At 37.4% G+C, this 15358-nt stretch overlaps 1 protein-coding gene across 1 annotated transcript in view; it reads right to left on the bottom strand.

Moving 5' to 3' along the window:
* LOC150105247 (ciliogenesis-associated TTC17-interacting protein-like) overlaps positions 1-15358 on the bottom strand; it is a 182396-nt gene that overhangs the window by 62259 nt on the left and 104779 nt on the right. The window contains exon 7 of the mRNA XM_090393914.1: positions 2132-2253. Coding sequence (XP_090250040.1) covers positions 2132-2253 — 122 coding nt within the window. The remainder of the gene's footprint in view (positions 1-2131; positions 2254-15358) is intronic.

Here is a 15358-nt window from a genome sequence, read left to right on the forward strand (position 1 = left end):
CAAGAGGTCATCCCTGGAAATTAAGGAAAAGTGTGGTTAACGAGATTTTTTGTTTGGAGGGTGGTGAATGAGTGGAATGCATTGCCTGACTCAGTTGTGAGTTCTTTGTTTGTAAATGAATTCAGGAAGCAGTATGATAGATATTGTTTTGATAGTTTGGGTCTCCAGCAATGAGTCTACTGATTCCAAGGAGATACCAATAATAATAATAATAATTATAGTTTGAGTAGAAATAAGTCCACTGATCTCTATCAAAAACTTAAATGTCAATCATGATTACCATATATTATCACGTATAATGCGATCCACGTATAATGCGAACTAGAAATTTTGTTTGAAAACTAGCGCTAAAATGCCATGTCCATGTATAAAGCGATCTGTTAATCTTGTTCCATAACATTATAAATAATACAATATGAATTAATGAAAGAAATGTTTATTTTAAAACAAAATTTCAAAATCCTTTAAATTCTTCTTCACCTTTTGAGTCATCAAACATTTCATTTATAAATTCATCTGTAGGGATTGCATCATCAGTGTAGTAGTTGTCGTCATCGTCTTCATGCTCTCCATTTTGTTGTGCATCATTCTTGCTTTCGTATATGACGTGATCTTCGTATCCATCCATTGAATTACTCATTCCACATTTAAGAAATGAGCATTGAATCATTTCAGATGGTATCGAATCCCATGCTTCTTTAACCCAGCTGGTGACTAGGGTGATCTCAAGCTTCTGAAAATTCCCACCCTTTGTCATCTTCACCAAACCAGATGACCATTCTCTCCATTTTTCACACAAGTGATCTTTAAATGGCATATTCAAGCTGACATCAAGCGGCTGCAAAACGGAAGTTAGACCACCGGTATGACTGCTAGGTCTGTACGTAGCTCACGTGCGTTCTCTTTGCTTGCCTCCATTAAATGCACCGGAACATATCCCAGACTAGAATGCTTTGTTGACGTAACAAGCTGCCTGGACATATGTTCCATACTTGATCCAGCCACAATTGTACACCTTCTTCATCCATCCAACCTTTCTGATTGGGGCGAACAATGACACCGGGTGGAAATTTCATATGCTTTGGAATTTTCTACCTTTTAAATATCACTGTCGGCTTTAATTTGGTTCCGTCTGCCATGCATTCTAGAACAATGGCAAAAGGTGTTTTTTCATGTCCCGTCATTTTTATGAGGACACCCTTTTCACCAACTGAGTTTACTGTTCGATTCCCAGGCATACCAAAGTACATGGACCCCTCATGTACTTTTGATATTGCCAATTTGGGAAAGTTCATATCTGTGACACTTCCGTAATTTTATAATAAATTTATGGAAGGACTCCACTTCTTCAAGCTGCTTTGGTAGCTTCTGCGCACTTTTTGTTCAGTGTCATAATGTTAATGCTTTGCGTTACATAAATCTGTTGCACCACCCCAGGCGAAGCAAGAAAAGATGAAATACATGGTTTGTCCTTGAATTTACCATTCTTGAGTTGTATAGCTTGAAAACGAATTGCATTTCTTGTTACTATAATGACATCTTGTCATTGCATCAAAATCCATTCATTTAGCTCTTCTTCGAGTTCAGAAAGGATGCTACATCTCCATGATGGGCACGTTTCATTTTGGGAATTTTTTCAAGACTGTCCTTTTGCTTACGCCAAAGTCTAATATTACTCTCTGCTACACCAAATTCTCTCATAGCAACACTGTTATTATGTTCTTCTGTAAACTACATGACATGCAATTTAAATCCCGCTTCAAAAGATGAACATTTACGTTTCTGTTGGCTCATTTTCAGGCTAGGTTTGTTTAACGAATAATATTTAAAATGAACTGTGGTTAAACCAATATACCTAACTGTGCTAATATCCCGCCAATGGCGCAGGATATTAGCACTACTTACACTACTGGCTTTATGCATAGATACGATGCGCTCTCGGTCGCCGAATGTGAGTGGGTCAAGTAGATTTGGTTGCATAGGCATTAGGTAGTATATATTATGTGTGCAAGTCTAATAAGATGTTATATTTTTTAAGATCAGCATATAATACAAACCCCTAACTTTTAAGTAGTATTTTTTAGCATATATTTTTCGCATTATACACGATAATATACGGTAATATACCTACCCATCTCTGGTAAAATATGACTTCCATGTAGTTTCCTTTTCTTTAGATATTATGGTATATTCTGTTTCCAATAAAGAGTGCAATTTTCCATGAATGGTCACATTATTTCTTTTTGCAGGGGACTAGAAAACAAATGTTTTTGTAAGAAGTTTATTTTGCACTTGGTTAGATTATAATAAATTTAGTTTAATCCTTTATCCAAGTGTAAGCAAACAAAATTTTCACCTGAAAATATCTTCAGTACTGAGGTAAGGTGGTACATCCCTTGGCAACTCGTAGCAAAGGTGGACCATGCTCTTATCACTCCTTGTCTCAGTATCTCCCATAATGCAAAGCACATCTCCTTGCAGACATGTATACTGCTATGCATTAAGGGAAGGGCCACTACCAAGACCAGTTTCAACCTTTATTGAGGTCTCGTCAGTGGGAGGCAGACCGAGAGAGGTGATACTCAAGTAGAAGTAAAGGAGAGGGCATATTTACCTATATGAGTTGCCAACTGGTGTACCTAAATTACTCTGGATTTAGAGAAAGATGTTGGAAGTTTATTTTGCACTTGGTTAGACTATAATAAATTTAGTTTAATCCTTTATCCAAGTGTAAACAAACAAAGTTTGCACCTGAAAATATCTTCAGGACTGAAGTAAGGTGGTACATCCCTTGGCAACTCGTAGCAAAGGTGGACCAAGCTCACATCACTCCTTGTCTCAGTATCTCCCATAATGCAAAGTACATCTCCTTGCTGACATGTATACTGCTATGCATTAAGGGAAGGGCCACTACCCAGACCGGTTTCAACCTTTATTGAGGTCTCGTCAGTGGGAGGCAGACCCAGAGAGGTGATACTCAAACAGAAGTAATGGAGAGGTCATATTTACCTATATGAGTTGCCAACCGGTGTACCACCTTATTATTAAATTACTCTGGATTTAGAGAAAGATGTTGGAAGTTTATTTTGCACTTGTTTATTTTTCAGGTGCAAAGTTTGTTTGCTTACACTTGCATAAAGGATTAAACTAAATTTATTATAGTCTAACCAAGTGCAAAATAAACTTCCAACATCTTTCTCTAAATCCAGAGTAATTTAATAATAAGGTGGTACACCGGTTGGCAACTCGTATAGGTAAGTATGACCTCTCCATTGCTTCTGCCTGAGTATCACCACTCTGGGTCTGCCTCCCACTGACGAGACCTCAATAAAGGTCGAAACTGGTCTGGGTAGTGGCCCTTCCCTTAATGCATAGCAGTATACATGTCCGCAAGATGTGCTTTGCATTATGGGAGATACTGTGACAAGGAGTGATGAGAGTTTGGTCCACCTTTGGTAAGAGTTGTCAAGGGATGTACCACCTTACCTCAGTCCTGAAGATATTTTCAGGCGCAAACTTTGTTTGCTTACACTTCGATAAAGGATTAAACTAAATTTATTAAAATGTTTTTGTAAAATTTCATATTTATTTCTAATGTACATTTGCATAACTTTTATAAATATTATTATAACTTTTATTATTATCACAGATCTCAAAAAGGAGTTATCAGTCTCGCTGTGGAAGAATTATATTCAAGGAAAAACATGTCAAACTTTAAACTCATTCATGCTTCACTCACCATTCTCCACATAAAAATTTTACTTGTCACTCCTACTTTTCATATCTTTACATAATTTCCTGAGTTGGTCTTTTGTTTCCCTTTATTCTCCACTTTATATATAATCTTTTTTATATTGTCTGGCAAAATTATTATTATATGAGTATCTCCATGGAGTCAGAAGACTCATTGCAGGAGATTAACACTGACCTTATACACACATGATAACCTATCATACTGCTATTTAAACTCCTGACAGAACTCACAGCTAATTCTCGCAATTCCTTCCACTCTCCAAGCAAAAAATCTAATCCTCACACAATTACTAACTACACTCTTACACAACTTCCAGGGTTGACCGTTAGTTTTCTCTAAAGTTGTATTTGCATTCTAATGTTCTAATCGTTGTCAATGGAATACAAAACAAAATAGATTTTTGCTAACCTCCAGAACAAGCAGGAATTCAGAAAAAATCTACAGCACTTATGTATGTAATAAGACAAATCATTGGAAAGACAAATGCATACCAAAAACCATTAGGTTTGGCACTCATTGATTTTGAAAAGACATTTCATCAATCTCAACATTAGCTATTTTAGAAAGTAAAAAGAAAGGATTAAATAAAAGTGTGATGGTCCCATTGTATAAAGCTTGAACCGACCACATCTGGATTTCTGTGTGCAGATCCAGTCACTGGGATTTGAAGGGGATAAAGTAACCTTGGAGTGGGTTTAGAGATGGATAACAAAAATGATAAAGACTGTACAATGTTGATTATGAGAACAGACTGAAGGTATGTAGACTGCAGATTTTGGTGGATTGTTGGAGGTGGAGCAAATAAGAGATCTTGGGGTGATAGTGGATAAGGATCTCAAATTTAGGGGACACGTTGCCAAAATTGTGAGGACAACACAAAGAATTCTGGGAATGATTAAGAGGACACTGACTTGTAGAAGTAAGGAGATTCTTGTTCCATTGTATAAGGCTTTGATTAGGCCACACATGGACATCTGTGCACAGATTTGGTCACCAGGTTTTCAAAAAGAAGAAGAGATGTTGGAAAGAGTCCAGAGATAACTTACTAAGGTAGTTTCTGATCTCTGGAATGTTGAATATGAGGAATGGTTGCGAAGATGCAATTTCCAGAGTCTAGTGGATAGCAGAAAGATGGGTGATATGATAGATACTTACAAGTTAGTAAGGGGTTGTTATAGGATCAATGTTGGAGAGGTTTTACAGCAAATGGTGGGAGATACATCCCTGGAAGCTGTATAAGGAGGGTGTGAGCAGGGGAGTGGGAAGCAGGTTTTTTTTCGCACTGAGTTGTGAATGATTGGAATGCTTTCCTGAGAGTGTGATGTCTGCAAGGAGTTTGAGTGTGTTTAAGACATGGTATGATGAGCTGTGTGTGTGTGAATAAAGGACCTCCCAGATGAGTCTTTGACTCCATGAGGTCTTGGGGTAATAATAATAATAATAATAATAATAATATAATACAATTCTTCTGCTTTCTGTTTAATTCTTGATATGATGTTAATATCATGTGCATTATTAGAATGTCTTTAGTATCTATTGGCAACAATCGAATAACATATTCCAAAGCTAAGTTAAAATGTATTGGAGCCAGACTATCTCCTTGTTTTAATTCTTGAGTTATTGGAAAGGGATCTATTAAATCATTTTGTATTTTAAACAGTGCTTTTACACTTTTTGATAACCTTGTGAGGCTTACCAGCTTTTCTAGTATTCTAAAGTGAATCATAATCTCATATAATTTACTCTGTTAATGCTGCCATGTGCTTGTTGGAAATCAACAAAAATTTGATGAATATTTATATCAAATTTCCAAACCTACTCTAATCATTGTTTAACTATATGTATGTATCTAATCAATTGTGGATTTGCCTTTCCTGATACCCCCTTGGTATGGCACCAATTATCTTTCCCATAAATGGGTTTAATCTGTTCTTCAAAACAGAGGTATATATTTTGTATGCTGTACATAACAGAGAAATACCTCTATAATTTTTTGACCATTTTATCATTCTTTTTATGTATCGGATAGATCAGGCTCTTTCTACATTTTTTTTGACATTTTCACTTTCTTCCATATGATTAAAATCAATTCACATATTTGTCATCTATTTTCTTTCCTCCTGCTTTCAGTAACTCTGTAGGGATTTTGTCTATTCCTCGGAATTTGTTGTTCCTGAATGAATGTATTATATCATTAAGCTCTTGTCTTCATGGTAGCGCTACAGAATCATCCTCTTCAACAGTAGTTGTATAGAATTTTGAATTGCAGAGATAACATTTTTATTCAAATTCATTGGAATATTCTCTCCATCTGTTTTTTATTTTTTCCTTTGTTTGATAATAGCTTTTCCTGTACATCTCTGCATTGTGCTTAACTGTTTTATAAGTCTAAGATTGTCCCTATTCTTCATTTCTTATTCTATTGTATCATTTTTTAAGGGCTTGTCTATTCTTCTTTTGACAGATTTTATCTGTTTATTGTATCAGTTCTTTATATTTTCCTTCTTTAATCCTAATGGGTATATTATTTCTTAAATAACATTCCTTGAAGTAAATAACATCCTGATAAATGAATTGCAGGAACGCATTGGTATTTGATGAACAGGTTAATTGGGTGGCCATCATAAGTATGAGTGGTTGTGACTTATGACAGTTGCATATGTCATAAGTCAGGACTGACTATATAGACTGGTCTACAAAAGTAGTCATCTCTTTTAGCACGAGGATATCATTTTGTTTTTTTAAATCTGATCCACACACAAAAGGCCACAAGACCTATAGCACATTAGTGCCATGTGTGGGAAAGAGGAATAGAAGAGAGGAGGAGTCTGTTCACAGTTTGCTTGAACAGCTGAGGGTTGTAATCTTTGGGAAAGACAGAGTGGGGAGACTGTTCCAAAGGACAGAAGTAGATGGAATAAAAGAGGAGGCAGTGAAGTTGGTTCAGTGAGTTTCAAGATGGACTGTAAAAGGATGTTGGTTAGCAGGGGCTCTTGTTCTAATGATTTTGGAGGAAAGTTGAGGAATAATAGTGGCCAATTCAGCAGAGCATTGTCCATGAAAGTATCTGTAAAGAGGCACAAGGCAGAAGCTGAATGTCAGTGAGAGAAAGAGTGATTGAAGTGGATGTGTGTGTGTGTGTGAGAGAGAGAGAGAGAGGGAGAGAAAGAGAGATCATTAATTAGCTGGACTGCCCTCTTCTGGATAGAATTGAACAATCTTAGAGAGGATTTTGGTGCACTACCTCAAATGTAGGATGATATTCCATGGTTGGGTGGATTTGGAATTTATCTGGTTGTGTTTGGATATATCAGTATTATTGAAGGTAAAGTGGAGAGATGCAAAGTCTTTCTTGCAAGAGATCAGACCAGACTGAGTTTTGGTGGCATTGAAATCTGCAAGGTTGTCCTTGTCCCATTGGGATATAGCTAAGAGATAAGAGTTCATTTTACAAATTATGGACTCTACAACTGTGTTATAATTATTTTAACTTCCCGACGTTTCGATCTTCATATTAAGGTCATCATCTGGAGTATACACATATATATATATACAGAGACAAGCATTTCACACAGTATGCTGAAGAGACAATGATTTCATATATGGTTATTCTACTGACCTCTAGCAAAAATAAAATAAAATTACAATAAATAAATGAAATAAAATAAATTTTATTTATTTAACTATTAAATGACAATAGTTAATTGATAATTACTATTAGGGAGAAAGGTAAAGAGGGTAGAACATGTGCTTTCCATATGCTTGGAATTTTTAGACCATCATTATTGTTAAGATTAGGGTGACTGATAAGAATCTCACAAGCCTCCCTTATTATGTTCATACCATTGTTTTGGTGTGATGTAAACAATAGGTGCTTCTCCAATCAATTCCATGTAAAGTGTTCAGGACATGATCAGAAAGGCCAGCTTCACCATAGCTATTATATTTAATGTGTCGTTTATGTTCCTTTTTTCTGATAGGAATTGTGTGCCTGTTTCCCTTATATAGGGCAAATTACAGGTGCAATGAATATGGTATATTCCGGGGTGGGCTAGCGGAGGGAGTGGATCCTTGGATGAGTTAAGTAAGTTCTTAATTTTGCAGGAGGTTTATACCATAGGTAATTCAGGATAATAAATCTAATATAACAATGCTGTTGGTGTTAGATGACGAAGGTTGGTGGAGTAGTGAGACGAAGAATTGTAGAGTAGATGTCCTCCCTCGATGAGTCTTTGGATTCCCTGGAGGTGTGATGTAATAATAATAATAATTGTCATGTTAAATTAGGACATCATTTTTACATAACAAAACGATCTATATGAAAGAATGTTTCTCTAATGCTGTCTTAAATAGAATATAGCCTTGATGTAGTTAATTTATTTATTGTAATTTTATTTTCACTAGAGGTCAGGCCAGTAGAATAACCGTTGATCAATTCATTGTTTCTTCAGCATACTGTGTGAAATGTAATTTAGCTTGTGTGTGTGTGTACTCCAGATGATGACATTAATATGAAGGGCAAAACATCGGAAAATTAAAATAATTATTTATAACACGGTTGTACAGTCCATAATTTGTGTAAAATGAATGCTGATCACTGTGTAACACTAAAAGAAAGGAAAAAGATAAGAGTTCAGGTCACTGGTCATTGTGGATCTTGAGGACTCTAATACTTGAGCACTACAAGGTCAGTCACATGAAAGGGAGGAATGGGGTATACTGTTATTGGAAAATATGGATAAGATTGGAAGTCTGTGAGAGTGGGTCATTAATATACAAAATGAAGAGAGTTGGTGAAAGAACAGAATCCTGGGTACTCCTGCATTGGTGACGAAATCTGAGGAGAGGAAACCATCCACGTAACATGTAGTGAGCAACCAGTGAGAAAGTTGGTAAGCCAGTTGCAGAGTGTGGAAGGCAGACCATAAAATAGCAATTTGTTAAGTAGACACTTGTGCTAAATCCAATCAAATGCCTTTGAAATGATAAGGGCAACCTTTGATATGCAACATTTAACATCAATATGTAGCCCATTCAACTTCATACACTTCCAAGCCCACTAGCATTTTCCTCTCTTCTAGCCACTTCACAGCATGGATCATCAAAAAGGGATACACATAGGGGAACTGCAGTGTAAGAATTATGAAAAACCTTAGCAGGAAGTTTAAGGCAGTGAAATGGCATAAGAATCTGAAATCTAAGCATGCCAGCAGTACATGGAAAATAGTCAAAGGGATAGGAGAATAAATCAGGTAGGAGTTCAATGGATGGGTAACATCATTAACAGGAGCTGTATAAAGGGAAAATGTTAGATGATATATAAGGAAAAAATTGAGCAGGAAGCATATGAACAGTACAAATCAATGGCAAAAAGTGTAACCAGCATAGTAAGGCAAAATCAGATTATATCTAATAAAAAATTTATTATTTACAATTTACAAAGCCAAATTAATGCTTCAGAGTTATTTTGTTATATAGTGAGTAAAAGGTAGAATGATTGTGGAAAGCTACTTTAATGAGTATTGAGAGTCGACGTAGCACGTGGCGGGGAATTTGAGCTGTGCTGAAGAAAGTGCTTATTAATTGGTGAATAGTCCGTTTTTTTCTACGTTTTTGTAGTGCTAAGTTGTTTTCTGGAATACAGGTGTCCATCAGTGGTTGTTTTTTTGAAGTTAGTTGTTGTCGCAATAGTGTGTATTTTGGACCGAGAAGACGAGGTCGGAATCGAATGCATAACGGTGGAGGACAAGATGAAGAATAAGTTTTCATTATTTAGTTATTTCATTACTTAAATATAAAGAGCCAAGAGGCTTCATTTCGGCGATATAAACATTAATTAAATTAAGGGGATATTAGATCCTACGTTGTCTTAAAACCAAATAAGAAACTCAAAGATTGGAATCAGAGAGTTTCATGCCGAATATAGTATAAAAAACTATAAAAGTATCAGCAAATACTAGCGTGAGCTAAATGCAAGTAGTCACAGAACGTAGTACAAACACGGGCAACTCGTTGTACAGGTGGGTGAAGTTATGATCGCTATTCTTGGTATTTTCCATAATGTAAAAACATTTCCTAGGAAATGTATGCTGTTATTACATTATGGTGGGAGGTCACTACCCAAACCAGTTTCGGCCTTTATTGAGGCTATGATTCCGATCTTTGAGTTTCTTATTCGGTTTAAAACAATGTGGGATCTAATATCCCATTAATTTAATTAATAGTTATTTCATTTTATTTATTTATTAATATCTAGTGTACTTAAATGTTCTGTTTGAAATTGTTTGTACTTTTTCTTATAGCTATACTCCCTGATACTTACTTAGCATTTAATTTTTGACACTATATGGGGAAGGGGGACAAGTCCCCCTTCCCCATTTAAGGACTCCATTTTGCATGATATCATACATGATTTTGTAGCATGCGGGACTTGCGGAATGTATGCATCCCGGCGATTGTATATGTGGCAGGAGAAAGAAGGGGGAAAATGTATATGCGCAAAATGAAGGCAATGGGAGGAACTTGGTGATTTAGAAATAACCATAACTAACCTTGTTGAGACTATAACTGACCTCATTGAGTCAGAGATGGGAGATTCTCCACGTACAGAGATCACGGGTATGATAGAGGGCAAGAGAAGTATGAATAAAATAATAAGAGTGGGGAGTATGGAAAGGTCGAATGATTCTGAAGTTTTACGATAGTCTCAAATGGGAGGGTGAATGGCAAACAAGAATGGTTGACTTACAGAGAGAGAGATAGATGAGCTGAAAGAGCAGGTGGAATGTCTGGAGAATGAGATGAGAAGTGGGAAAGATGAAATTAAGCGAATGGAAGAGACGAGTGCAAGGCGAATCAGAGGAGGAGTGAGAGAAAGATATGGGAATGAGAGAAGAGGAGAGAATAGGAACAATAGTAGAGGAGAGGGATTGAGAGAGAGTTATTGGAATGGTAGAAAAAGAGAGAATAGGAACAGTATAAGAGAAGGAATGAGAGAGAGTTATGGATGTAATACCAGAGGAGAGAATGGGAACAGTAGAAGAGAGGGAATGAGAGAGAGTTGTATGAATGATAGAAGAGGTGAGAATAGGATAAGTGGAAGAGAGGGAATGAGTGTCAGATATAGGAATGATAGAAGAGGAAAGAATGGAAACAGCAGGAGAGAAGGAATGAGAGGAATGCAAGGGAGCACAGGGAGTAGAAATGGAGTGATGCCAGGAAGGCAGGTAAGTAGGGGAGCACAGAGGGGAAACTGTTACAAGAGAGAGAGAGAGAGAGAGTGAGGGATGCATGTGAGCAATCGAGGAATATGGTGGTAAGAGGTGTAATGTATAGGGACTCAATGATCCATGGTGTTCAAATAGGATGCACGAGGAGTGTTTGCCAGGAGGAACGATAGAAAGTGTGGCTCTGGCAATTAAGAGAAGTGAAAGGATGGATGAGATGATTGTGATGGTGGGAACAAATGACTTCAGTGGTGGTATAAATAGGGCAGTGAGAGATATGAGATTCTTGCTTGAGGCTGTACTAAAGAAGACACAGAGAGGAAAGATAGTGTGTGTGTTGCCTAGGTATGATAATGTCGAGCTGAGCAGAAGAGCGGTGATATTGAATTGCATAATAGTGAGAATGTGTTAGAAGAGAGGATACGAATATGTGGATGCTTGGAGTGCATTTTAGGACAGAGAGGAATTGTATGCATGAGACTGCCTGCATTTGAATGAGGAAGGATGTAGGCATCTGGAGAGATTGCTGTTCTGAACGAGTCAGTGTCTCCCAGCGTGGATGGTAGCAGTGGTGGCCTCTTGTGGGAATGGGTACTTGGGAGAAGGGGGACGACATCAGGTAATGCTGAGCCCAGTGGAGTCTAGAGGGAATAATGCTGAGTATAGAAACAATGGCATTTTTATGCTTTATACCAATGTCAGGAGTATTCGGAATAAGAGAGAGAAACTGGTGGCACTGATAGCATCAGCCTGGCGAAAGATTATTGGAATCACAGAGACGTGGTTGACAGAAGAAGATATATTATAACAGGCACAGAATAAATTAAAGACTTAATTCTGTATCTTAGTCTAGTAAACAATAGTTTAATATCCGATGTTTCACTGACTGATATCTGTCAGCATTTTCAAAAGATACACAGGTAAGCAACAGAAATACTAGTGGTCAAGAAAAAGGTCATAATAACATGCATAGAAGTTGCTGGGTACAGCATTTTTCGGCAGGATAGGAAGAGAAAGTGTGGTGGTCGAGTACTGCTTATGATAAGTGATGACCTATGCCCTCTAAGAGTGGAGGCTTTAGAAGGCTGTGACACTAATGATTTTGAAAGCATATGGTGTGAAGTGGAAGTGGGCAAGACAGAATATTTAGTGGGGTGTTGCTACAGACCAAGGAGCACAGAGGGTGGAGACCAGGAGATGTTTAGACAGTTGAGCATGGCAAGTGCAAGAAGAATTGTTATGGGAGATTTAACTACAGCAGTATAGATTGGGGAAAGGAAGATGCATGTAGCAATAAGGAAATGGAATTTCTAGAATTCTTGAGGGACAAATGTCTTAGGCAACATGTAACAGAGGGAACAAGATGTTCAACAGTTTTGGATTTGATTACAGCATCAGAAGAACTGATAATAACTAAGATGACATCTCTCCCACCAGTTGCAGAGAGTGACCATATGGTTTTGACTTGGAAAATGAATAGACATGCAGGAGTATCACAGAGATGGGAACGTATGTGGAATTATAAAGCAGGTGATTATAATAGTCTTAGACATCAACTTGGGGAGGTTTTGTGGAGGAAGGAATTGGAAGGCCAGGATATCATTAGTGCTTGGGAAATTGTGAAGGAATATTTATTAGCAGCAACGGTAAGATGCATTCCACGAGTGAAGAAGAGGACACAATTTGGAGGAAAGTGGATGACAAACAATATTAAACAGTAGTTACATGCAAAAAAATAGGCTATGGAAGAGATATAAGGAGACAGGTGAAGAGAAGATGCATGAAGAATATAAGACATAAGCCAGAAGAGTGACTAGTATGGTAAGGAAGGTGAAACTGGAATATGAAAAAAGATTGGCCCTTAGATCAAAAGAAAATCCTAGGGGATTTTTTAGCTATGTGACCAGTAGGAGGAGAAAATGACTGTGGAAGAATGACATTGTGGGATAAAAATGGGAATAGAGTGACTGATGCAGAGGGCATAGTGGAATTGATCAATGAATAATACTTTATTGGAGTATTTCATCCTGGAGGAGTCAATTTGAATACTAGAGGGATATAGCAGGTTCAAGTTCCACATACTGAGTACTCTGGATGGTATTTCACCATGAGTTTTGAGAGAATGTGCTGGGGAACTGACAGTGCCCTTGACCTGGCTTTTCAATGAAAGTCTGGCTGTGGGAAAGGTGCTCATGGAATGGCAGGAGGGTAAGATAGTGCCATTGCATAAGGGCGGTAGCAGATTAGAAGTGTTTAATTATAGGCCAGTTTGTGTGTGTCATCAGTAGTTAGTAAGATCTTGGAGAAAGTAGTGAGGGGGACGATATACAGCATTCGGCAGATGAGGGTAATGTTATCTGAGAGTCAACATAGATTTGTGAAGGAACGCTCTTGTTTTAGCAATATGCTAGCTTTTTATGATAACATTACAAGAGCATTAGATGAGGGAAAGGCATATTACTGCCATTTTCCTAGACTTAGCAAAGGCATTTGACAGGGTGCCACATGATAAGCTGCATACTCTTATCATGTGGAAGTAGGGGAGACAAGAGATCTGGGGTTGATGATTGATAGAAACCTGAAATTCAAGGGACATATTGCAAAGGTGTTGAAGGTAACACAAAGGATTGCTGCAATAATCAGAAGGACGCTGACCTAGAGATAAATGAGTTATCATTCCATTGTATAAGACTCTGATCAGACCACACTTAGACTATTGTTCTCAGACTTGGTCTCCAGGATTTGAAGCAGATAAATTAACTGTGGAAAGGGTACAGAGGTGGATAATGATGACAGTTTCAGGACTATACAATGTTAGTTATGAGGATTGGCTGATGGAACATGGACTGCAGAGTTTGGTGGATAAAAGAAGGAGAGGTGATATGACTGAGACTTTTAAACTGTTGAGAGGTGGTTACAGGTTTGACACTTGGGAATTCTTTCGCTCGGTTGAACAGCGGGAAGGAGTCATGAAAAGGGGCCATCCCTGGAAGTTACGAAAAGAAACTGTAAGCAATAGGATGAGGAGTGGTTTCTTTGCATGGAGGGTTTTTGAACCGTGGAATGCATTGCCTGATAGAGTGGTGAGAGTGAGAACGGTCAATGAGTTTAAGGAGTGGTATGATAGATGTGTTTCCTGGGAGGGACCTCCCACGTTGAGTCTTGATAGACTTATGTTTCTTAGGAAGGACCTCCCATGATGAGTCTTTTGACTCCTTGGAGGCCTAAATAATAATAATCATTCGTAATCATTGCTTTCTGCCTCATCTTATCACTGTCATACCTGTGCAACACACTTACTACCTCTCCCATCAGACAATTATCGTTTATCTTTCTCATCAACCTCCTAATAACCAATCTGACATGTTCTTTGTTTCCAGTCAAGTCATTTGTACCTATTACAACTACCAACTCTTTTGCTTGCTTACTTCTCATATCCAATGCCTCAATCACTCTATTCATTCTATCTCCAGTAAAATATACCTTGTGCATCCTCTCATCCAGCACACCTTTACTAATTATATCACCATATAATGGCACTTGCAGGTCTTTCTTTACTTCTTTTATGCCAATATTATTTGTTTTCATAATTTTCAGTCTCCCATACATATTTCGAATTTTCTTAACTTCATTCCAAATCCATTTCATCTCTTGCCTCATCCTAACCAACTCAACTTTTGAATCTTGCGTCACATTTTTGCTTTCATTCTTTCTCTCGATTTCATTTTCTTCTGCCAGATTAACATCACATTCATCTTTCTTACCATCGATTAAGTTTCTCAGATCACTCGTTCTCTTTTTCAAAGCTTTTTTTTTTATCATTTTTTCATTGCACTTTTACACCATCCTTCTCTATCTGAAGAGCACTCATCCTCCTCATGGCATTCTCGGTACTAACACTTTCAATCATCAACATATTAGCAGTCATCAAGTCCTCATTCAGCTCACACTTCACACACACCCTCCTTCCATCTCCCTTAAATATCCACAATTTATCTATGTAATCAAAAGAGTATTTTTTTTTTTTTTTCAAAAGCGTACATAGAGCATATCTCACATTTCATGAAACGACTGAAGTCAAAATTAAATTCCTGCATTGACAAAGCAGCCGCCATCTTTCCTTTGTCAGTTACTAAGCTAAGCTAAGCTCTAATATCAACGAATTTGTAAATAAATATAAACAAAATATCCCACACACTAATAACACTACAAACACACAATCTTTATACTAACTCTTACTATGAACACACACTTATATACTATTATTTCAAAAAAACTTATCCGAAATGGGAGCCCTCTTTACACACCACTACTTCTTTCATGGTATGAGTGACCTGCACTGTTCATCCATTTCACTCCTCCTCCTCTATTTACTCGC

This window comes from Typopeltis vanoorti, chromosome 6 (genome assembly GCF_054136105.1).
Source record: "Typopeltis vanoorti isolate ZY-2024b chromosome 6, IOZ_Tvanoo_1.0, whole genome shotgun sequence".
NCBI classification, from domain to species: Eukaryota; Metazoa; Arthropoda; class Arachnida; order Uropygi; family Thelyphonidae; genus Typopeltis; species Typopeltis vanoorti.